Consider the following 16619-nt stretch of genomic DNA (forward strand, 5'->3'; position numbering starts at 1 on the left):
GTGGTTTTGACAGTCTTATAATTTCTACAGTTCAAGTTGTTGAAAGACTGAGGCATTTGTCTCAAAGAATCATTTTGAAATAATGGAGGTGGTTTGGGACCATATACTGATCTGAATTCATGTTTGGGATTTTGTTTGTGTTTTTATTTATTTTACTCTTCTCTACAAAAATAATTTTAGACTACTTGGTATGGGTTTGTTAAGGAGCAAGCAACAAAACAGAACAAGTCGCTATTATGTTTGCTTAAGCAGCTAAATAGATTGGGTTTTTTCTACTTGCTCAACAATTTGGTTGTCTCCTACCAACATCTGCCCTGCATAATATTCTGAATTTATCCATCTATATGTTAGCAAGTTGAAGTGCAATTCGTCTTTATAGTCTTCTTCTCCTCCTCCATGAGGATGCTAAATGATTTTCAAGGATTTAAGAATTCAAATGAAGTGATCAACGATCAAAGAATTAGGATGTGCATTCCTCCCCCATCAGTGCCCCTGTGAGGGGCATGGTTGAACAGAAATACCACAGGGGGAGGGCAAAAGTTGGATTTCAAGTATGTTTATACCCACAGTGTGAAATGGAACTGTAAATATTTTCCATAGTAAAATTGTGGGTAATCATTGCTTTCCATCTCTGCTGCTGAATTCCACTTTTGCAGATTGTTGCAAAGCCTTGTAATGCACATATAAAATGTTTGTGTAAACATTTTATATACGTTTGCCTGGACTTCCAAAGTGTGTGTGTGTATTGAATGAGATCACAGCAATATACTCAATAAAGCACATCCTGACTTCAGATTTGCTCCTTAAAGAGTAGTGCATGAAAATATGTTCCCTAGGTTAAAACTCTTTAAAGAGGCATTAATGTACCTCAAATACTGGCTTATGAAGCTTGTATTTTTGCAAATACTAATTAATGTAGTTCATGTAAAGAGTTCTCAATCAAAACTGTCTTTGAAGTGACTTTTGAAAGTCATTCGTTTCAAATTTCTTAAAGGCACATATATGTGTTTTCAGTTTGCAGTTAATATGTTTCGAACATTACCACCATCTTCCAATCCAACTGGAGCAGAATTTGATCCAGAGGAAGATGAACCAACCTTAGAAGCTGCTTGGCCTCATCTCCAGGTATTTAATGAAGACTAGGATGTCATAGTTTTAACAGAATTTTTTATATTAAAGTACTTGTTTATTAATTCAACCTAAAAAAAATCTATTTGTTCATTTTAAGTCAATTACACTTGCAATATTTAAAATATACTTACTGAATGTAGACATAGTCTTTTAAAACAATTTCAGTTAAGGATATTTGAAGTTAAAGGCTCCTTTCTTGTGGTACCTATGTAACTGCTGCGATTTTAGATGAGCTTCCTTTGTCACTATGAGTGCTTTGATCAGACTCTGGCACAGCTCTAGCTTTCAGAGCTATCGTGACATAATGGAACAGAGAATTTTCAAAACACCTGCTTCTGGGCCTGATGAATATTAGATTACTGTATGTCATTTCAGTGAAATCCAGGGATGGAGCCCATCAGAATTTCAGTGCTGTTTAAAGGGCCTTTTACTTTGTCTGAAGAGCAGGAGCAAAGCTTTTCCTGTTCAGTGTAGAAAGAGAAGAGCATAGTGCAGTTCTGAGCACATAATGAGTAATTTTGTTAATGTGTTGCTTATTAAATGCTTCCTTTTTTAAAACACTAATGCTGGGTTTTGTTGTGGTTTTGTTTTTTTCAGCTTGTCTATGAATTTTTCTTAAGATTTTTAGAATCTCCAGATTTTCAACCTAATATAGCTAAGAAATATATTGATCAGAAGTTTGTATTACAGGTAAGGTGAAAAAAAAAAATAATTATTGTGGGTTGTTTGGTTTTTTTCTAACTTCAAGCTCTCAATTGTTTTTGCAGTGGATAGGATAGGATAGGATAATAGAATAGAATAGACCAGACCAGACCAGGTTGGAAGACACCTTTAAGATGATTGCATCCAACCTATCACCCAGCCCACCTAATCAACTAAACCATGGCACCAAGCACCCCATCAAGTCTCCTCCTGAACACCTCCAATGACAGTGACTTCACCACCTCCCCGGGCAGCCCATTCCAATGGGCAATCACTCTTTCTGTGAAGAACTTCTTCCTAACATCCAGTCTAAACCTCCCCTGGCACAGCCTGAGACTGTGTCCTCTTGTTCTAGTGCTGGTTGCCTGGGAGAAGAGCCAAACCTCTGCCTGTCTACAACCTCCCTTCAGGTAGTTGTAGAGAGCAATAAGGTCACCCCTGAATCTCTTCTTCTCCAGGCTAAGCAACCCCAGCTCCCTCAGCCTCTCCTCACAGGGCTTGTGTTCCAAACCCCTCACCTTCATTGCCCTTCTCTGTACACATTCCAGCAAGTCAACATCCTTCCTAAACTGAGGCGCCCAGAACTGGACACAGTACTCAAGGTGTGGCCTAACCAGTGCAGCGTACAGGGGGGAGTGCATTAGATTCAACTAACACAAAGCTTTCCTTGTCTCTCTGCAGCTTTTAGAGCTCTTTGACAGTGAAGATCCTCGTGAAAGAGATTTTCTTAAAACAACTCTTCACAGAATATATGGGAAATTCTTAGGCCTGAGGGCTTACATCCGGAAACAAATTAATAATATATTTTATAGGTATGTCAGTGTCTTTGTATTGTGGGGTGTGTGATCAGGAATACAACTAAAATATTCAAAGACACCAGTAGCAATTTTTTTTTAATTCTTAGGGTGTTTATACCCAGTATTGTTACATTTAACAATGATTAATACCAGATTTATATTAATCTTGCACACAGCATAAATTTGGCAGCTGAAATTTGGGTTAGTGCATGATTCAGTTTGATATCATTATCTCTGAGGCGTCTTTTTCTTACTGGGTACAAAATAGTGCCTTAATAAAATGCAGTGCTTCATAATGCAGAAATTAGGCATAATTGAATGACAGAGATCTGGAATTTTCTTGAAGGCACATACTTACTGCCTTTTCTTTCCTCAGAACTGAGATGGACCATTTAGAGTTCATGATTTTTAGTATTTTTTAAAATTCCTATAGAATGAATTGTGGTATTATGTCCAAATAAAACAAAAAAATTAATTAATCTGCCATATTACCAAAGGTATTTAAAAGTGTGTTTTTACTGCCATGATGTCAAGTATGAACCAAGATTATGGCACCCTTTTTCTTGTCTTTTGATAACATTTCTGGCTTCTACCAATAATTATATTGGGTACCAGTTTTACACTCCTCTCATCACGCTTCCCTTTTTCTCTGCCAGTGTTGTTTGCATCCCAAAGTAAATGTATTATGCTACCCTTATAAGAAAACAGCAAAAAGCTGCCACATACTTTTCCACTGCACAACGTTGGGAGGTCAAGGCTACCTGTAACATCAGATGAAGATGTTGGTAGATTTGTATCTCTTTTCAGCAGTAATCATGTAAAACTTCTCATTTATTTAGATTTATTTATGAAACAGAACATCACAATGGCATAGCAGAATTACTGGAAATACTGGGAAGGTAAGTTGTAGGTTTTGTTTAATTAAGCTCATTTGGTCTTCAGAGTGGGCTTTCAAGTTGGGGATTGCAGATGATTGATTTGAGACAAGATTCAAGTAGCTTCGTATTATATGTCACAGCCGTAATAAAGGAGTAAGCTTTGTGTAACGTTGCAGAAACAGCAAAAACTTGAACCTTGTGGCAAGGTTTTTGGCAGGGACTTTTTTAAAATTGATTTAAGTTACTATAGTCAACTAATACTCAAGATATACTGAAGACTGAATGAAGCTTAAGTACTAGACCATGGAGGTAAATCTTCAAAAGTATTATTTAAATTACCAGCTTCTTCATTCTCAGTTTTGTTAGGTTAAGTGTTAAAAATTAAGAAGTTGAGGATTTGTGGAGTTTTTTTCCCTTAGGCTTTCAAAACAATATTTCCAGTAGCTAAGTGATGCATCTGAGCTGTAACTGTTCTGTATTGGTTATTGTTGTAGTTCTTGAAGGAATTTCACAAACCATAGTGTTGGCACAGAACTGCTTCTGAATAATGGCATTCAACTGGGTTCCTGGGTTTTGATTTTTCAGAAATAGAGGAATTGAATTTCATGCTAAGTACTGGTTTTCATTCCTTTCCTTTGCTAAGTGCTGTGTGATACTGGACAAATGAATGCCAGTCATCTCTTGACAGAGTTACAGAATTTCTTAACAATCAAGGTCAACCTTGCCCTACAATCTGATTCTTTTTGTGGTTAGCAACCCTTAAAACATCTTGCTGAAGCTTTTACTTGTATTTTTTATAAAGTTAATGTATGTTTGTTGAGTATGTGGAAGTTGTGGCAAAATTTGTCAATCGAGACACCTCTTCTACATCCAGGATGTGGTTCATTCTTAAATGCCATGAAGCAGCAGGGAGAAATACGTATTCAAAGTTCTGCTGATAGTTCATAGTGGAAGTCAGAATCTGAAGTGTAGTTATAGTTGTATACATTGCTTGGGAGAAGGATTTGGGACCTGTGAAAGTCTTGGGTAAGGTTGATTCGAGTATTCTATTTATAATATTTAGAGAACTAGATCAATGATTTAAACAGTTTCTGGTGCATACTTAATTTAGACAACTTTCTGCTGCTTCATGTTCTCCAGGAGGTGGCAAAAGAAGAAAGTTCTGAAAACAGAGTTTTTTGCTATATACTCTAGCAATACAGATTATGTATAATTGCTAATCCTTGTTTTAAAAATTATTTTCCTGGCAGCATAATTAATGGATTTGCCTTACCATTAAAAGAAGAGCACAAAATATTCCTGTTGAAGGTTTTGTTACCATTGCACAAAGTGAAATCACTCAGTGTCTACCATCCACAGGTGAGTTTTGTTCAGCACTTTTCACACAACTAGCCTAGGGAGGACTCCACTCATTCTCTTGCGGATTTTGTTCTAAGCTCCAGTGCCTTCCTGCTATCTAGCCTTGGGGAAATTATTCAATAGCTGAAACTAGAATGTTTTGCTTGTTGAAGAAAAAAAAAATCAGAGAAAATATGTGTGTGTGTGTGTGTGTGTAAATATTGGTGCTTGCTTTAAAAAAGTATTTTAGTATTTATAGATGAAGTAGTTGATTAATATGAGAGTTCTTAATATTTATCCACACATAGAATTTTTTTTCTTCTTTATGCTTAGACATAAGAAATTGCAGAAAAGTATGGTTTTAATGAGTGTCATCTATAAACCTTTTTCTTAACACATGGAGAATTTCATCTGAATTAATTTTCTTACAACTGTTGATGATCGAAAGGAACTGGGCATTTGCTAGGACATTATTTAATTCAGTACATATTTTTAGAAGTACACAGGAAAAAAGGGGGCATCTGAGGTTTATCATGCTTTAAAACCAGCTGAGTCTTACGTGCTGAGATTAGTTCTGTTCAGAATACCTAGAGGAGCAGGAACTCATACCGTGTTAGAGAAAACACAGTGTAACTGTGATATACTGAAATTTTCTCTGAGTGGTTATGCAGCTTTGGCTTGTCTTTGATTTCAAAGTTAAATATTGGATGTGTAAGTTCAAGTGCTCCCATTTCTTTAAATAAATTTACTAACAATCTGCATTGTTAAAACTACCATTTCTGTAGTTACAGTTCTGTAGCTATTAGAGATGCTTGAAAGTATTTGCTTTGGATCTGACCAACAGGGGCACACATCAGTTCCTGTTGAAGTAATGGGCTGCGGTGGCTCCCACTTAATTATTTTTATTTTTTTTTCCCCTAATGCTGTGAACATAACCGGTTGGGGTGTCACCAGCCACCTTTCTTACAACCTCTGCTAGTGCAGGCATCTGTGATTGCCACCTTTCCTTCCTACCGGTGTGAGGTGGCTTGGTCTTTATTTATTCCCCTTAATTCATGAACTAATTCTCCAAAACCTTGAATTGATTTGCCTTCCTCATTACCATTAATTAAAGGAAGACACAGGTAAGGAATGCTTGTCTTGCACATCCCACCAAATGTACTGGGAAAGCACTTCAAGTGAACTTAGTATGCAAAGCACCAGAGTAAACCCACAAAACTTCACATTGAAACAGCAGCAGATACTCAGAAGGAATTGCTGCCAAATCTGATACACATCAAGAAAGCTAATTTCTATATTCAATTCACATTTACTTTAGAAGAGTGGAGAACAACAGAAGTAATGATCTTTGGACATTCATCAAATTACCTAGGGGCATTCTTGGTAGCAATCATCAAAAAACAGGAAAGGAATTGGGCTCATCAGCTGAACTTCCATAAATGGAGAGACATTAGAACAATGGTTAAACAATTTATGAGGTATGCAGTGACCCTTCCATTTACCTTGGGACTGTTGGCCTTTTGATCAAAAGGAAGGTAATAGTTCACCTTTTAGAACCTAATAGAATTAACCAGGTTGGAAAAGACTTTTGAGATCATTGAGTCCAACCTATCATCCAACACTATCTAATCAACTAAACCACGGCACCAAGTACTCCGTCCAGTCTCTTCCTAAACACCTCCAGTGATGGTGACTCCACCACCTCCCTGGGTAGCCCATTCCAATGGCCAATCACTCTTTCTGTAAAGAACTTCTTCCTAACATCCAGCCTAAACCTCCCCTGGCACAGCTTGAGACTGTCCAGCCTGTCAAGGTCCCTCTGCAGAGCTCTCCTACCCTCTAACAGATCAACACCCACCCCCATCTTGGTGTCATCTGCGCACTTACTGATGATGGACTCAATCCCCTCATCCAGATCATCAGTCAAGATATTAAAGAGCATGGGGCCCAGCACACAGACAGTTTCACTCTTAGAACTGAAGCTGGTATATGTTGTAATTCAGTCTCAGTTTGTATCAGCTTTACACTGGTACTCATAGTTACTGTATGATGTACAACTGTTCAGTAAATTAGGTTATAGAATAGAAAATACTAAGATGGCATGGGACAGCAAAATGTTAGCAAGTGGAAAGCACTTCTCAAACATGGGATTTAAAACTGTGCTGAAATTCAGAGTGCAAGATCTAAAAAGAAAACACCAAATGATGTCTTTGTCTGTTATAACCCAGGAAAAGGTGAGGACAGACATAGGAAGGTTGGGAGAATTTGGTAAAGTGTATTTACCCTTTTTTGTTCAAATTGTCTGCCAAATCATTCTTGTAGACTTAGAGAAGTAACTTTTGGGGGGGTTTGTTTAGTTTTGTTGTGTTTCTTTTGAAAATGTTTTCAATTCAGTAATATTCTCCACTTTAATGTCAGTGATTTCAAAGTGTCTTCAGTTTCACATTAATAACAATCTTTTTCTTTTGGTGTAGCTGGCGTATTGTGTCGTTCAGTTTTTAGAAAAGGACAGCACGCTTACAGAACCGGTAAGTTTATCTTCTTCTTGTTATGTATTTTGGAATATTAATATCCCTTTCACCTGTAGAGTGTTTGAAGAGGTTTTGAGAACACAGTATTAATATGTAATTGTTTTTGTTAGGGAGAATCAAATACCATTTTGATCTGTCAGCTTCAGACTTTTCCAGCATGCATTAAAAGACCATTAACAGCATACAAACAAACAGACCAGTTTATTCTGATAATTCTGTTCTGTCTGACTGGGTATGAGATAATTAATCCTGAAGAACTTTACTCAGAAGTTAGCTTGCTTGAACTGGGCTCTGTTTTGAGACACATGTGCAGGAACAGAGATTTCTAGCACACAGAGCTACTGAGGCTTTCGAGTCTCATTCTATTAATTTACCAAGTTTGGACCACAGACAAAACCAGACTTTGATCTGGCTGCACATAATTGCATAGGTGAATACTTCTAATTGTTCCTAATAGTACATAGTGTTTTGCCTCATTACACCAAATATTAAGTAGGTAAGAACTAATATGTTTAATAGCCAAGTAATCAGTAAAAAGATTACTACTAACAGAAGGGCACACCATTAGTTTGAAACCATTTCCATTGTAAAATGGAGACTGAGATTTTTGACACAAAGTATGCATCTGTGCCAGAAATCTTCTCCTTGGAGCTTTTAATATTTATTAAGATATTAAATCTCAGACATTCTGTCATTCGTGCTATATGAGATCTTGAAATCTTAGGTTTCTCCCAGACATTATGTAGGATGTTAAATATATTTCCTAGTACAAATCTGAACTGATACACATCCCAGTCTGTTTCCTTCCCAAATTAATTCATGGTTACAACATTCTATAAAAACTTGGGACGTGCATCACCAAAGTACTAAGTTCCCATTCAAAAATTCTGGTCATTGCAAAAGAAAATGCTTTGTTTCCCCTTATAATTGTCATATGAGGCTTTTTTTGACATCTTACTAAAAACATCTGCATAAGTTTTCCTGGGCTTCATTGAGGGCATATTGTCTGCTTTCATGATGAAATAATCCATACATGAAAGATGCACTGATGTCTCTCTGAGTTGTAGTTAATAAATATTACTTCTAGGTTTTAAGTATAAGAAGCTGAGCTTCTATAAGAAGGTCCTCCATTTCAGAAACAACAAAAGGAACTGCTTGTTTTTTTCCTAAATGCAGGGAGGAAATTGTCTGAGAGAAGGCTGATGGATTGTTCCAACTTTTTAACTATGTATTAAAAAAGTACATAAAAATTTTAAGAGTTGTGTCAAGATTTCTGTACTGTTTGAGACTGAAGGGTTTTTTAGTTTCGCATGTATGAGCATGTATAAACTTACATGTTCAAGGTTGTATTAATTGCTCATCAGAAATAATTTAAGCTTGAGTACTGTACCAGTAATTTTTAGGTCTTTAACATGGCTTAAATATCCTTTGAAGGAAAATGTGTTCCTATTTGAATTCTTCTTAAAACATAGTGATAGAGATTTGGAGTACACCTCCAAGAAATTAGGAGACTGAAAGCTGCTATCACTTAAGTGATAGATAATTTTCCCCACAATGTAGCAGCAAACTTGCACTTTGATCATGTGAAGTTAGATGTCAGGATACTTCCTCTGGTCTTTTGATTGTAATTTTTAAACATATCTTCTAAGTGTATAACTTTGTTTTCTGAAGTGTTTTTAGACCTATTAACAGTAACTTCTTTAATATGGTTCCATATCTGATTGCTGCTGCCATGTGGAACAAAGAAATCTGAGTTTTGTGTTCTGTTCAAAATACCAGGCTTCTTAATGAGGTATAACTTAGTGCAAGGTAAAGTCAAATTATGTTAAAGATTGTGTTCGGTTTGTCTCTACAGGTTGTAATGGCGCTGCTGAAATACTGGCCAAAGACTCACAGTCCAAAAGAAGTCATGTTTTTAAATGAACTAGAAGAAATTTTAGATGTTATCGAACCATCTGAATTTGTAAAGGTCATGGAGCCTCTTTTCAGACAGCTAGCCAAATGTGTGTCTAGTCCACACTTTCAGGTCTGTACTTATCTAACGTACATTTATGTGACTATTTTTTATAAAGCAAACTTGTTCGTAGTATTGCCTAGTATTATTCACTGTCATTTTTATTTGTTCTAAAAGAAGTCTTCAATTCAATGTCAAATTTTAGGGATCCAAATGTTAGCTTTGTTCATTCCAAGAGTGTGATATGTTCGGTCTTACTGTGGGTGATTCACTTAAGTGCTATGCTTAATGTAGATGTTCGCATTTTCAGAAGGACCTCAACCCTGTCAGTACATACTATTTGCATTTCATGGTTTCTAATAGAATTCTGCAAATGCTTTTTCCTTAGGAAAACATTTATTTACTTGAAATTCAGTCTGTAGGTTATAGGTTGAATCATGTATCTATCAAGGAAAAAGCAATTTTTCCATCTCTTCATAAGCTCTGTGAATCCTATTTGCACTAGAAAAATGCAGATCTTAAGTTTCAACTGCTTTTACCTTCTCTTTATATTTGTGAAATGTTTCAATTTACTCTTTAAGAGATTGTCTGAAAAATTGTTCCTTTGTTTTGTCATGCTGTCTTAGGTTGCAGAGCGAGCATTATACTACTGGAATAATGAATATATTATGAGCTTAATTAGTGATAATGCAGCAAAGATTTTACCCATCATGTTTCCATCCTTGTACCGGAATTCCAAGACGCATTGGAACAAGTAAGAGGCACTTGTAGAAATAAAATTCTGCTACTTAGGTCTATTTTTTTTTTATGCTTAAAAGTGGTTCAGATATTTGAGTTGCTAGTTTTAAGTGTGTTGAGCTGTTTATGATATTAAAGCTGCTGCATAAAGAGGAGACTTCTGACAGCAGTATTTTAAAAAATATGAAGAATTAAAGAAGATAGGTTTTCCTTTTTCCATTAAACAAGAAGCAGTTTTCATACATCTGATCTATGACATACTTTTATTAATATGAATCAAATTTGGCATTAATCTGTAGATCAGATACTTCTAAACACCAATGCTGATTTCCAGTCTCTACCTCTTTGCTGATAATGTGTTTCTTCTGCATACTAGTGGAATATCTTACAGAGCAGATCAGTTTTCCTTTCCTCCCTTCCCACCCCTGCTTTTTGCTTATTATTTTCTCTGCTTTCTCCATTGACTATTTCACTTCTCCATACAATAACATAGTACTTAAACATGAAAACAGTTCTGGTCAGCTCCTTTCTGCAGCTGTTCCATTGTGAAGTGCCTCTTTGTTTGAGCTATTGTGCAACTGCTGGAATGATTAAAGTATTAGAGTCTAGTGCTGCCTGTGAATTGAGGACTGGCCAAGAATGAGTAATCAGTGTGCCACTAAACACAGGGAAAGAAATGGAAGATGAAGTGATGTTAAAGTGATTGGTTACTATCACTGGCTGTAAACAGTAACAGATAGTGTATTCACAAGTAAAACCAGTTCAGTGATGTAATTGTATGTAGCAAATGTGGATTGCTGACGCTTGTTTATTCTGGCTTTCAAGGCCATGCGTTCATTTTACTCTGAGCAATTCATGCTACTCAGTGCAGCTGCACTCTTACTTGTAACTCACATGTATGATACAAAGTAATCATTGATTGCATTTAATGATTAGATTATTCCATAAAAGTGCTTCACAAAGCAGGTTGTTTATGTTTAATTTTTCCAGTGTTTTCAACTTTGCTTTTCTAACACTTCTCTAAAGAGTCCTGACATACCTGTGTTGCAGTGAGTGCTGTTGCTGTGTGGCAGTTTTCTTACTGAATAGTGTCTTTTCCAGGCTCCTTTTAATCACAAACGGTGTATTTCCTCTTGAATTTGTCAGTTACTAGTAAGTTACGTACGTGAAGATCTTTAATGTCATTTTGCATTTTTTTTAATAATCCTGATGTGATCAGTGTCAGCTACTAAATTTCAAACTAGTCCTCTGTTGGTACATGCAGTATTAAAAATGAAGTTCAAATGTCAAAAGTGTTGAAGTGATGAATAATATAGCATAAGAAAACTGCATCCAAAGTTGTTAATTTTAGTACTTGTATTAGCCCTTTTGAGGTTGAACTGAAACTTCCACTAACTAGTTTTGTTTCCACTTGTTCTGAAATGATGTAATTTTCCAGTTATGTAGGCTATTGGCTACTGTTGACCAGAAAAAAGTAGATTTCAAAGTTTAAAGTACTCTGAGTTTCAACCAGAAGTTTTACTTATAGGACAATACATGGCTTGATATACAATGCTCTGAAACTCTTCATGGAGATGAACCAAAAACTGTTTGATGACTGCACGCAACAATTTAAAGCAGAGAAGCTGAAGTAAGTTTTCGTATCAATGTGTCTGTCTGTTTTTGAACAATTTGTTCAGAGTGCTTTATCTCTGAAAAAACAGTGCCTTTAGTGAGAAGTTGCTTGTTTGATTACAGTACAGCAGCTTCCAAATCGACTTGAGGGAACTTCTTGTTATATATGAGCTGTAAAATCTGAAGAGTAGGATGCTTCCTGTAGTCTTGCACCTGCTACTGCTGGGGCTCACAGTCTTGCTAAAAACAATTTTTTGAGACTGCTAATCACGGAGGCCAGTGTAAAAGATCTGTTAAACAATTCAGTTTACTCCAGTGTTTATTTTAGCATGCTTTATTTACCTGGTGTAATTTTCATTCATGTTGTCACTTGGTCCTTCCCAAAACACTTCCCCAGTATTTTTCTGCATTGCGTTGTGTGTGCATATGTGAATGTTTTTCTGAAAATGACCCAAGTTAAAGTTGTTACTCTGTTGTAATACAGGGCAGTCATATATTACTTGCCAGAAAAACCCTGCTGAGTTTAGTGTATTCATGAATAGGATTGTGAACAAAGAGATTTGGAAGCTGGAATTTTTCCAGGTTTTGCCCCAAAATGCAGCTAACTTATGATCATAAAGCCACTTGTCTTCTGTTTCTCTATTTCCAGTTTTGTTGAATAGACTTAATTTTTTGAATATTCAGTATGTTATGAAACCTACTAAAATAAGTCAAATGTATTAGTGATTTGTGCCTATGAGTTTAGGGCTGAGTGTGGTTAGAAAGTGGCTACTGAAAATACCTGGACTGGAATTTTATTGCTTCAAATTATACATCTATTTCAAGCCAACAAACTGGAAGTAGTACAATTTCTTAGTAGATTCATGTAGATTGATTTGTCAGTGTTTTGAAATTCCTTATTACAATTTAAGTAGAAATGAGCTTGTAATATAAGAAATTTTTAAGATGTATGTCTCTTTATAGATTAACAACATGTGAACATTGGTGCTTTTTAAATATACTATGTAAATCTCTGTTTCCTCATAGCAAATAAGTAGGATCCTTTTTAAATGGGAAAGCAATCTTACCTTCTCTGGTTTTTGGATAGTATTTTGAGTGCTAAGTGACACAGTGGGGAAAAAACACACCAAAAAACCACACCACACCAACAGTCTCCCACCAAACAAGATCTTAAAAGGGAGTGGTTAAAGAGTCCTCCTCTGCCAAGTTCACACTTAACTTGAGAGTTGGACATAAATTTGTATGTGCTTAAATGTAATTGCTTGCTCTCTTTTGGGTGTGTGGGTTGGTTGGTTGGCTGGTGGGTTTTGGTTGGTTTTTTTTTACATATGTATCATCCGATCTGTGCATTGAAGCCTGAGAGCATTATGAGCCTTTTTAGCACTCTTTAGCTCCCAAAGACAGGTGTTCATTATAGTCTCGACAGTAAGTTGTTTGTCTGTAGGAAAAGGAGCAATGCCCAGATTTTACTGTATTGAGTGACATTTGGTTTAAGGAAACAAACTCTTCCTTCTGAAGGGAAAAAAAAACACCAAACAAAATAAACACCCAAACCCAGACTATCCCATGCCATCCCACTTGCAACTTCCTTAAATGAGGGTTGGGAGGGATTTGTCAGGTTTTTTTGTTAGTCTTTGTCTTTGATTCAAAATGTCTCTGTGCCTTTTCCTTTAAACTACTACCCAAAGCCATTGGGCTAGCAGTGAAAGTCTCTGCCTTTTTTTTTTTTAGTTAGGTATTACTTTCTTATGCTTCAATATAGAAATCAAATATTACAAAATTCAAACACACTTTCAACATAGAGCAAGACTTTGTGTTAGCTCCTAACAATGTGCAGTTTCTAAAGATAAAGTGATACCAGCCAGTTTTTCCCTTTCATGAGAAAGTAGCTGCTTTTTCCCTTTTAATGTTGCTTTGCAACCACTGTGATGTAAATTATCCTGTAAACAGTAAATGATATTTTGGGCAGTAGGCTGAAACAGGCATAACTAAATTTATTCTGTTGAATTCTTCTAGAGAATTTCTTTATATTTAAGAAAGTATATGAGTTATGAGACAAGATTAATCAAGCTTTGCCTTTTTTTGCTTCTAATGATTTTAATTTATTTTTTTTTAGAGAGAAGCTAAAATTGAAGGAACGGGAAGAAGCATGGGTTAAAATAGAAAATCTAGCCAAATCAAATCCCCAGGTATTTAGAAAAGATTAACATGTTCATGCTTAAACACTTGAGTTTTGTTAAATATCACTGGGAAAAACAGTTCTGAATGATCATGGAAATAAAGCAATTTCACTAATTGTATTACAAAAGATACACAATAAAAGTACTTTTAAAGTTTGTAACCTTTCTCTTGTGCAAGTAATTATTTAAAAAACAAAAAGCTTCTGAAAAGTATGATACAAAGTACTTTTTCCTTTTCTTATAATAGGAGATATTCTGTATTGCGGTTTGAATATTTTATTGTGCAAAATTATGGAAAATACAGAGATGCCATAATTGGTTTCTCTTGAAAAGCTGTTTTGCAAACAGTATTTTACAAAAGAGATCTTTCTGCAAACTGTGAGTTATGACTGGTCAGTTTTCCTCTGTGTCAAATGCATTAAAGCAATACTGTATGTTCTTGTCTGCTGCATTTGTTCTCATACTTGCACTGGTCTGGTCTTTTGGTGAGCCTGCACCTCAGGTTCTTACTGAAAGGAAAAGATTCTGTCAGATTTCATGATGTAACTGAAATTTTGATAAACCAAGGTCCTTTAGGCTATTCATTATAGTTTGAAATTATGGGAGAAGGGGTTGGAATGGCTTGGGATTTGGTTTGGGTTTTTTTACCTCTCCCTACTTAATTTGCTTGGTGAATGGTGCCAGTTTTCCTTCGGCTCAGTCATACTGATTGCTACTATGGGCAAAAAAAAAACCCCAAACGTTTCAACTATTTTGCAGACAGAGTTTTACTATATTGCAGTAAGACACAATGTGTAGCTGAGTTTAAAGTGGTGGGAGATGAAGTAAAGGTACTGTATAAACAGAAATGGAACACTTTATGATCTCAGTGCTCATCTTTTTTTTTTCCTCTTGTGATGCTTCTCAGGGAACAATTGCTAAACTCTTCAAATAAAATTTGTAACAGTAAACTAAATGTCAGTTGAACAGATCAGTTAATCAAAAAATAACCATTTGTATCAAAGCAGCAACTGACTTTTGGTGACAAAACACTCTTCTGATCAGATAAGACACATAAAAGCCTTGCTTGAAGAGTATTTGTGGCCATTCTGTCACAAATGATAAACTATTGCACATCTGACTAAATAAGACTGGTTAGCGCAACCTGTATACAGTACGTTCTGCCTAGTGTGCTAGAAGAGAGCTAATAATTGGTAGCAATTTTTACTTAAAAATTATTATTTGAATGCCGAGTGTTCCGCTGAAGTGATGTAATGATACAAATGCTTTTAGCACTCTATAATGGATTTTTAAGCTTTGCTTTTTTTCCTGGAATTTCTGTTAATTTGTGTAATTGCTGATAGTTCTTGTTCAGAGCTATTCCTGATTCTCAATGACACAAGACTACATTTTAAGATATTAGATCATTATAACTATATTCATTAAATCCTTGATGTCAGTTTTTTCAAGATCACATACACCTCATCTGAATTAAAACAGAATTTCAAATACTGAGATTGCTGTACAGTAAGTTTTAGATACAACACAAGTGTTTTAACAAAACTTTGTCATTCCCAGAAGAATTCTATGGCTGTGACATTTTCTCAAGTCAGAAAAGTTTAGTATTTTGGATAGAAATTAACAACTTTAATCCTTTTACCAGTGTATTTTCTCTTTCAATATAAAATTACACCAGAAAGTAAAGTCATTGTTACATTGACTACAAATCACCAGACTAGGTGTTGGTAAGGCTTCAAAGTAAGTCATTGCCAACATAGACATTCGTTACTAGCAAAATCTGAATATTTTGAAATTCAGTCTCAGGCAACTGAAGCATGGGGGTTTATGTTCTGACTGCATTTTTCAACGGACACTTCTGCCAGGTGAATGTATTGGAGTTGCCATTTAAAAATTTGTTACCTGGTGCCTGAAAGCATAAGATACTGAAGCTAGTCTCAAATAACAAATCATGTTATTCAAATGCTCAAGTACACTCTTAGTATCTAAGTATTATTACTAAGAATGATTATTTTAACACTTTGCATTTTATTAGTACCCAACATATAGTGACACGAGTTTGCTGAACAGTCCTGTTGCAATGGAAACAGATGGGCCTTTAATTGAAGATTTGCAGATGCTAAAAAAGACAGTGAAAGAAGAGGCTTGTCAGGTAAAGCCATTTCAAGATAACCAAGTACTCTACTTTCTTTTTTTGAAGCGACTGTTAATCATAGATACAAACTGGGGTTTTATTCTCAGCCTGGTAACCATTGGTCCTAGAGTAAAAAACTTCATTAGAGCTGCTACTTTTAAGTGATGCAGTAGCATCCAGGAATACAGTGTTGCATTTCTAAGCAATATGCTGTGTGGTCTCTTTTGACTGTCTTCTACAGAAACTTTAATTATTTTTTTTTTTCCTGCCTAAACAACTTTTTATGTCATAATTATACTTTAGAGCATAATCTACCACATCATGTTCTATTCTTTTCTCTGTATAATAGTTTGGGGGTTTAAAAAGGAAAACTTGCATAAAATATAGTCAGATTCTAATGATAAGCTTTTTGTTATTCCAAGCCTAGTGGCTAAAGCTACTATGCTAGGAGGGGTGAGGGGGGAAGGTGTGAAGTATGCATTTGTCTTGCCCACTCATGGGTCGTCCTCCTCAGTCCACCATCTGTCATGTTCCATTACCTACTACAGAGCAAGGACTCACAAGGTCATTCCACTCTCTGTCTTTAGCTAATGCTTAGTAATCTTTAGGTATTTTAAATTTAACC

The 16619-nt window shown here is 35.7% G+C and overlaps 1 protein-coding gene across 3 annotated transcripts in view; it reads left to right on the forward strand.

Annotated features, from left to right (window-relative positions):
- Window positions 1-16619, forward strand: part of PPP2R5C (protein phosphatase 2 regulatory subunit B'gamma) — an 80155-nt gene that overhangs the window by 58548 nt on the left and 4988 nt on the right. For all 3 annotated transcript variants that reach the window (XM_068160141.1, XM_068160143.1, XM_068160142.1), the window contains 11 exons: window positions 1015-1125; window positions 1729-1821; window positions 2515-2645; window positions 3470-3529; window positions 4759-4867; window positions 7321-7374; window positions 9233-9403; window positions 9958-10085; window positions 11598-11699; window positions 13800-13872; window positions 15896-16012. In XM_068160141.1, the coding sequence (XP_068016242.1) occupies window positions 1015-1125; window positions 1729-1821; window positions 2515-2645; window positions 3470-3529; window positions 4759-4867; window positions 7321-7374; window positions 9233-9403; window positions 9958-10085; window positions 11598-11699; window positions 13800-13872; window positions 15896-16012 (1149 nt within the window). The remainder of the gene's footprint in view (window positions 1-1014; window positions 1126-1728; window positions 1822-2514; window positions 2646-3469; window positions 3530-4758; window positions 4868-7320; window positions 7375-9232; window positions 9404-9957; window positions 10086-11597; window positions 11700-13799; window positions 13873-15895; window positions 16013-16619) is intronic.

This window comes from Melanerpes formicivorus, unplaced genomic scaffold (assembly GCF_026170545.1).
Source record: "Melanerpes formicivorus ecotype bairdi unplaced genomic scaffold, bMelFor1.0.p_v2 SCAF_48, whole genome shotgun sequence".
In the NCBI taxonomy this organism is placed as follows: domain Eukaryota; kingdom Metazoa; phylum Chordata; class Aves; order Piciformes; family Picidae; genus Melanerpes; species Melanerpes formicivorus.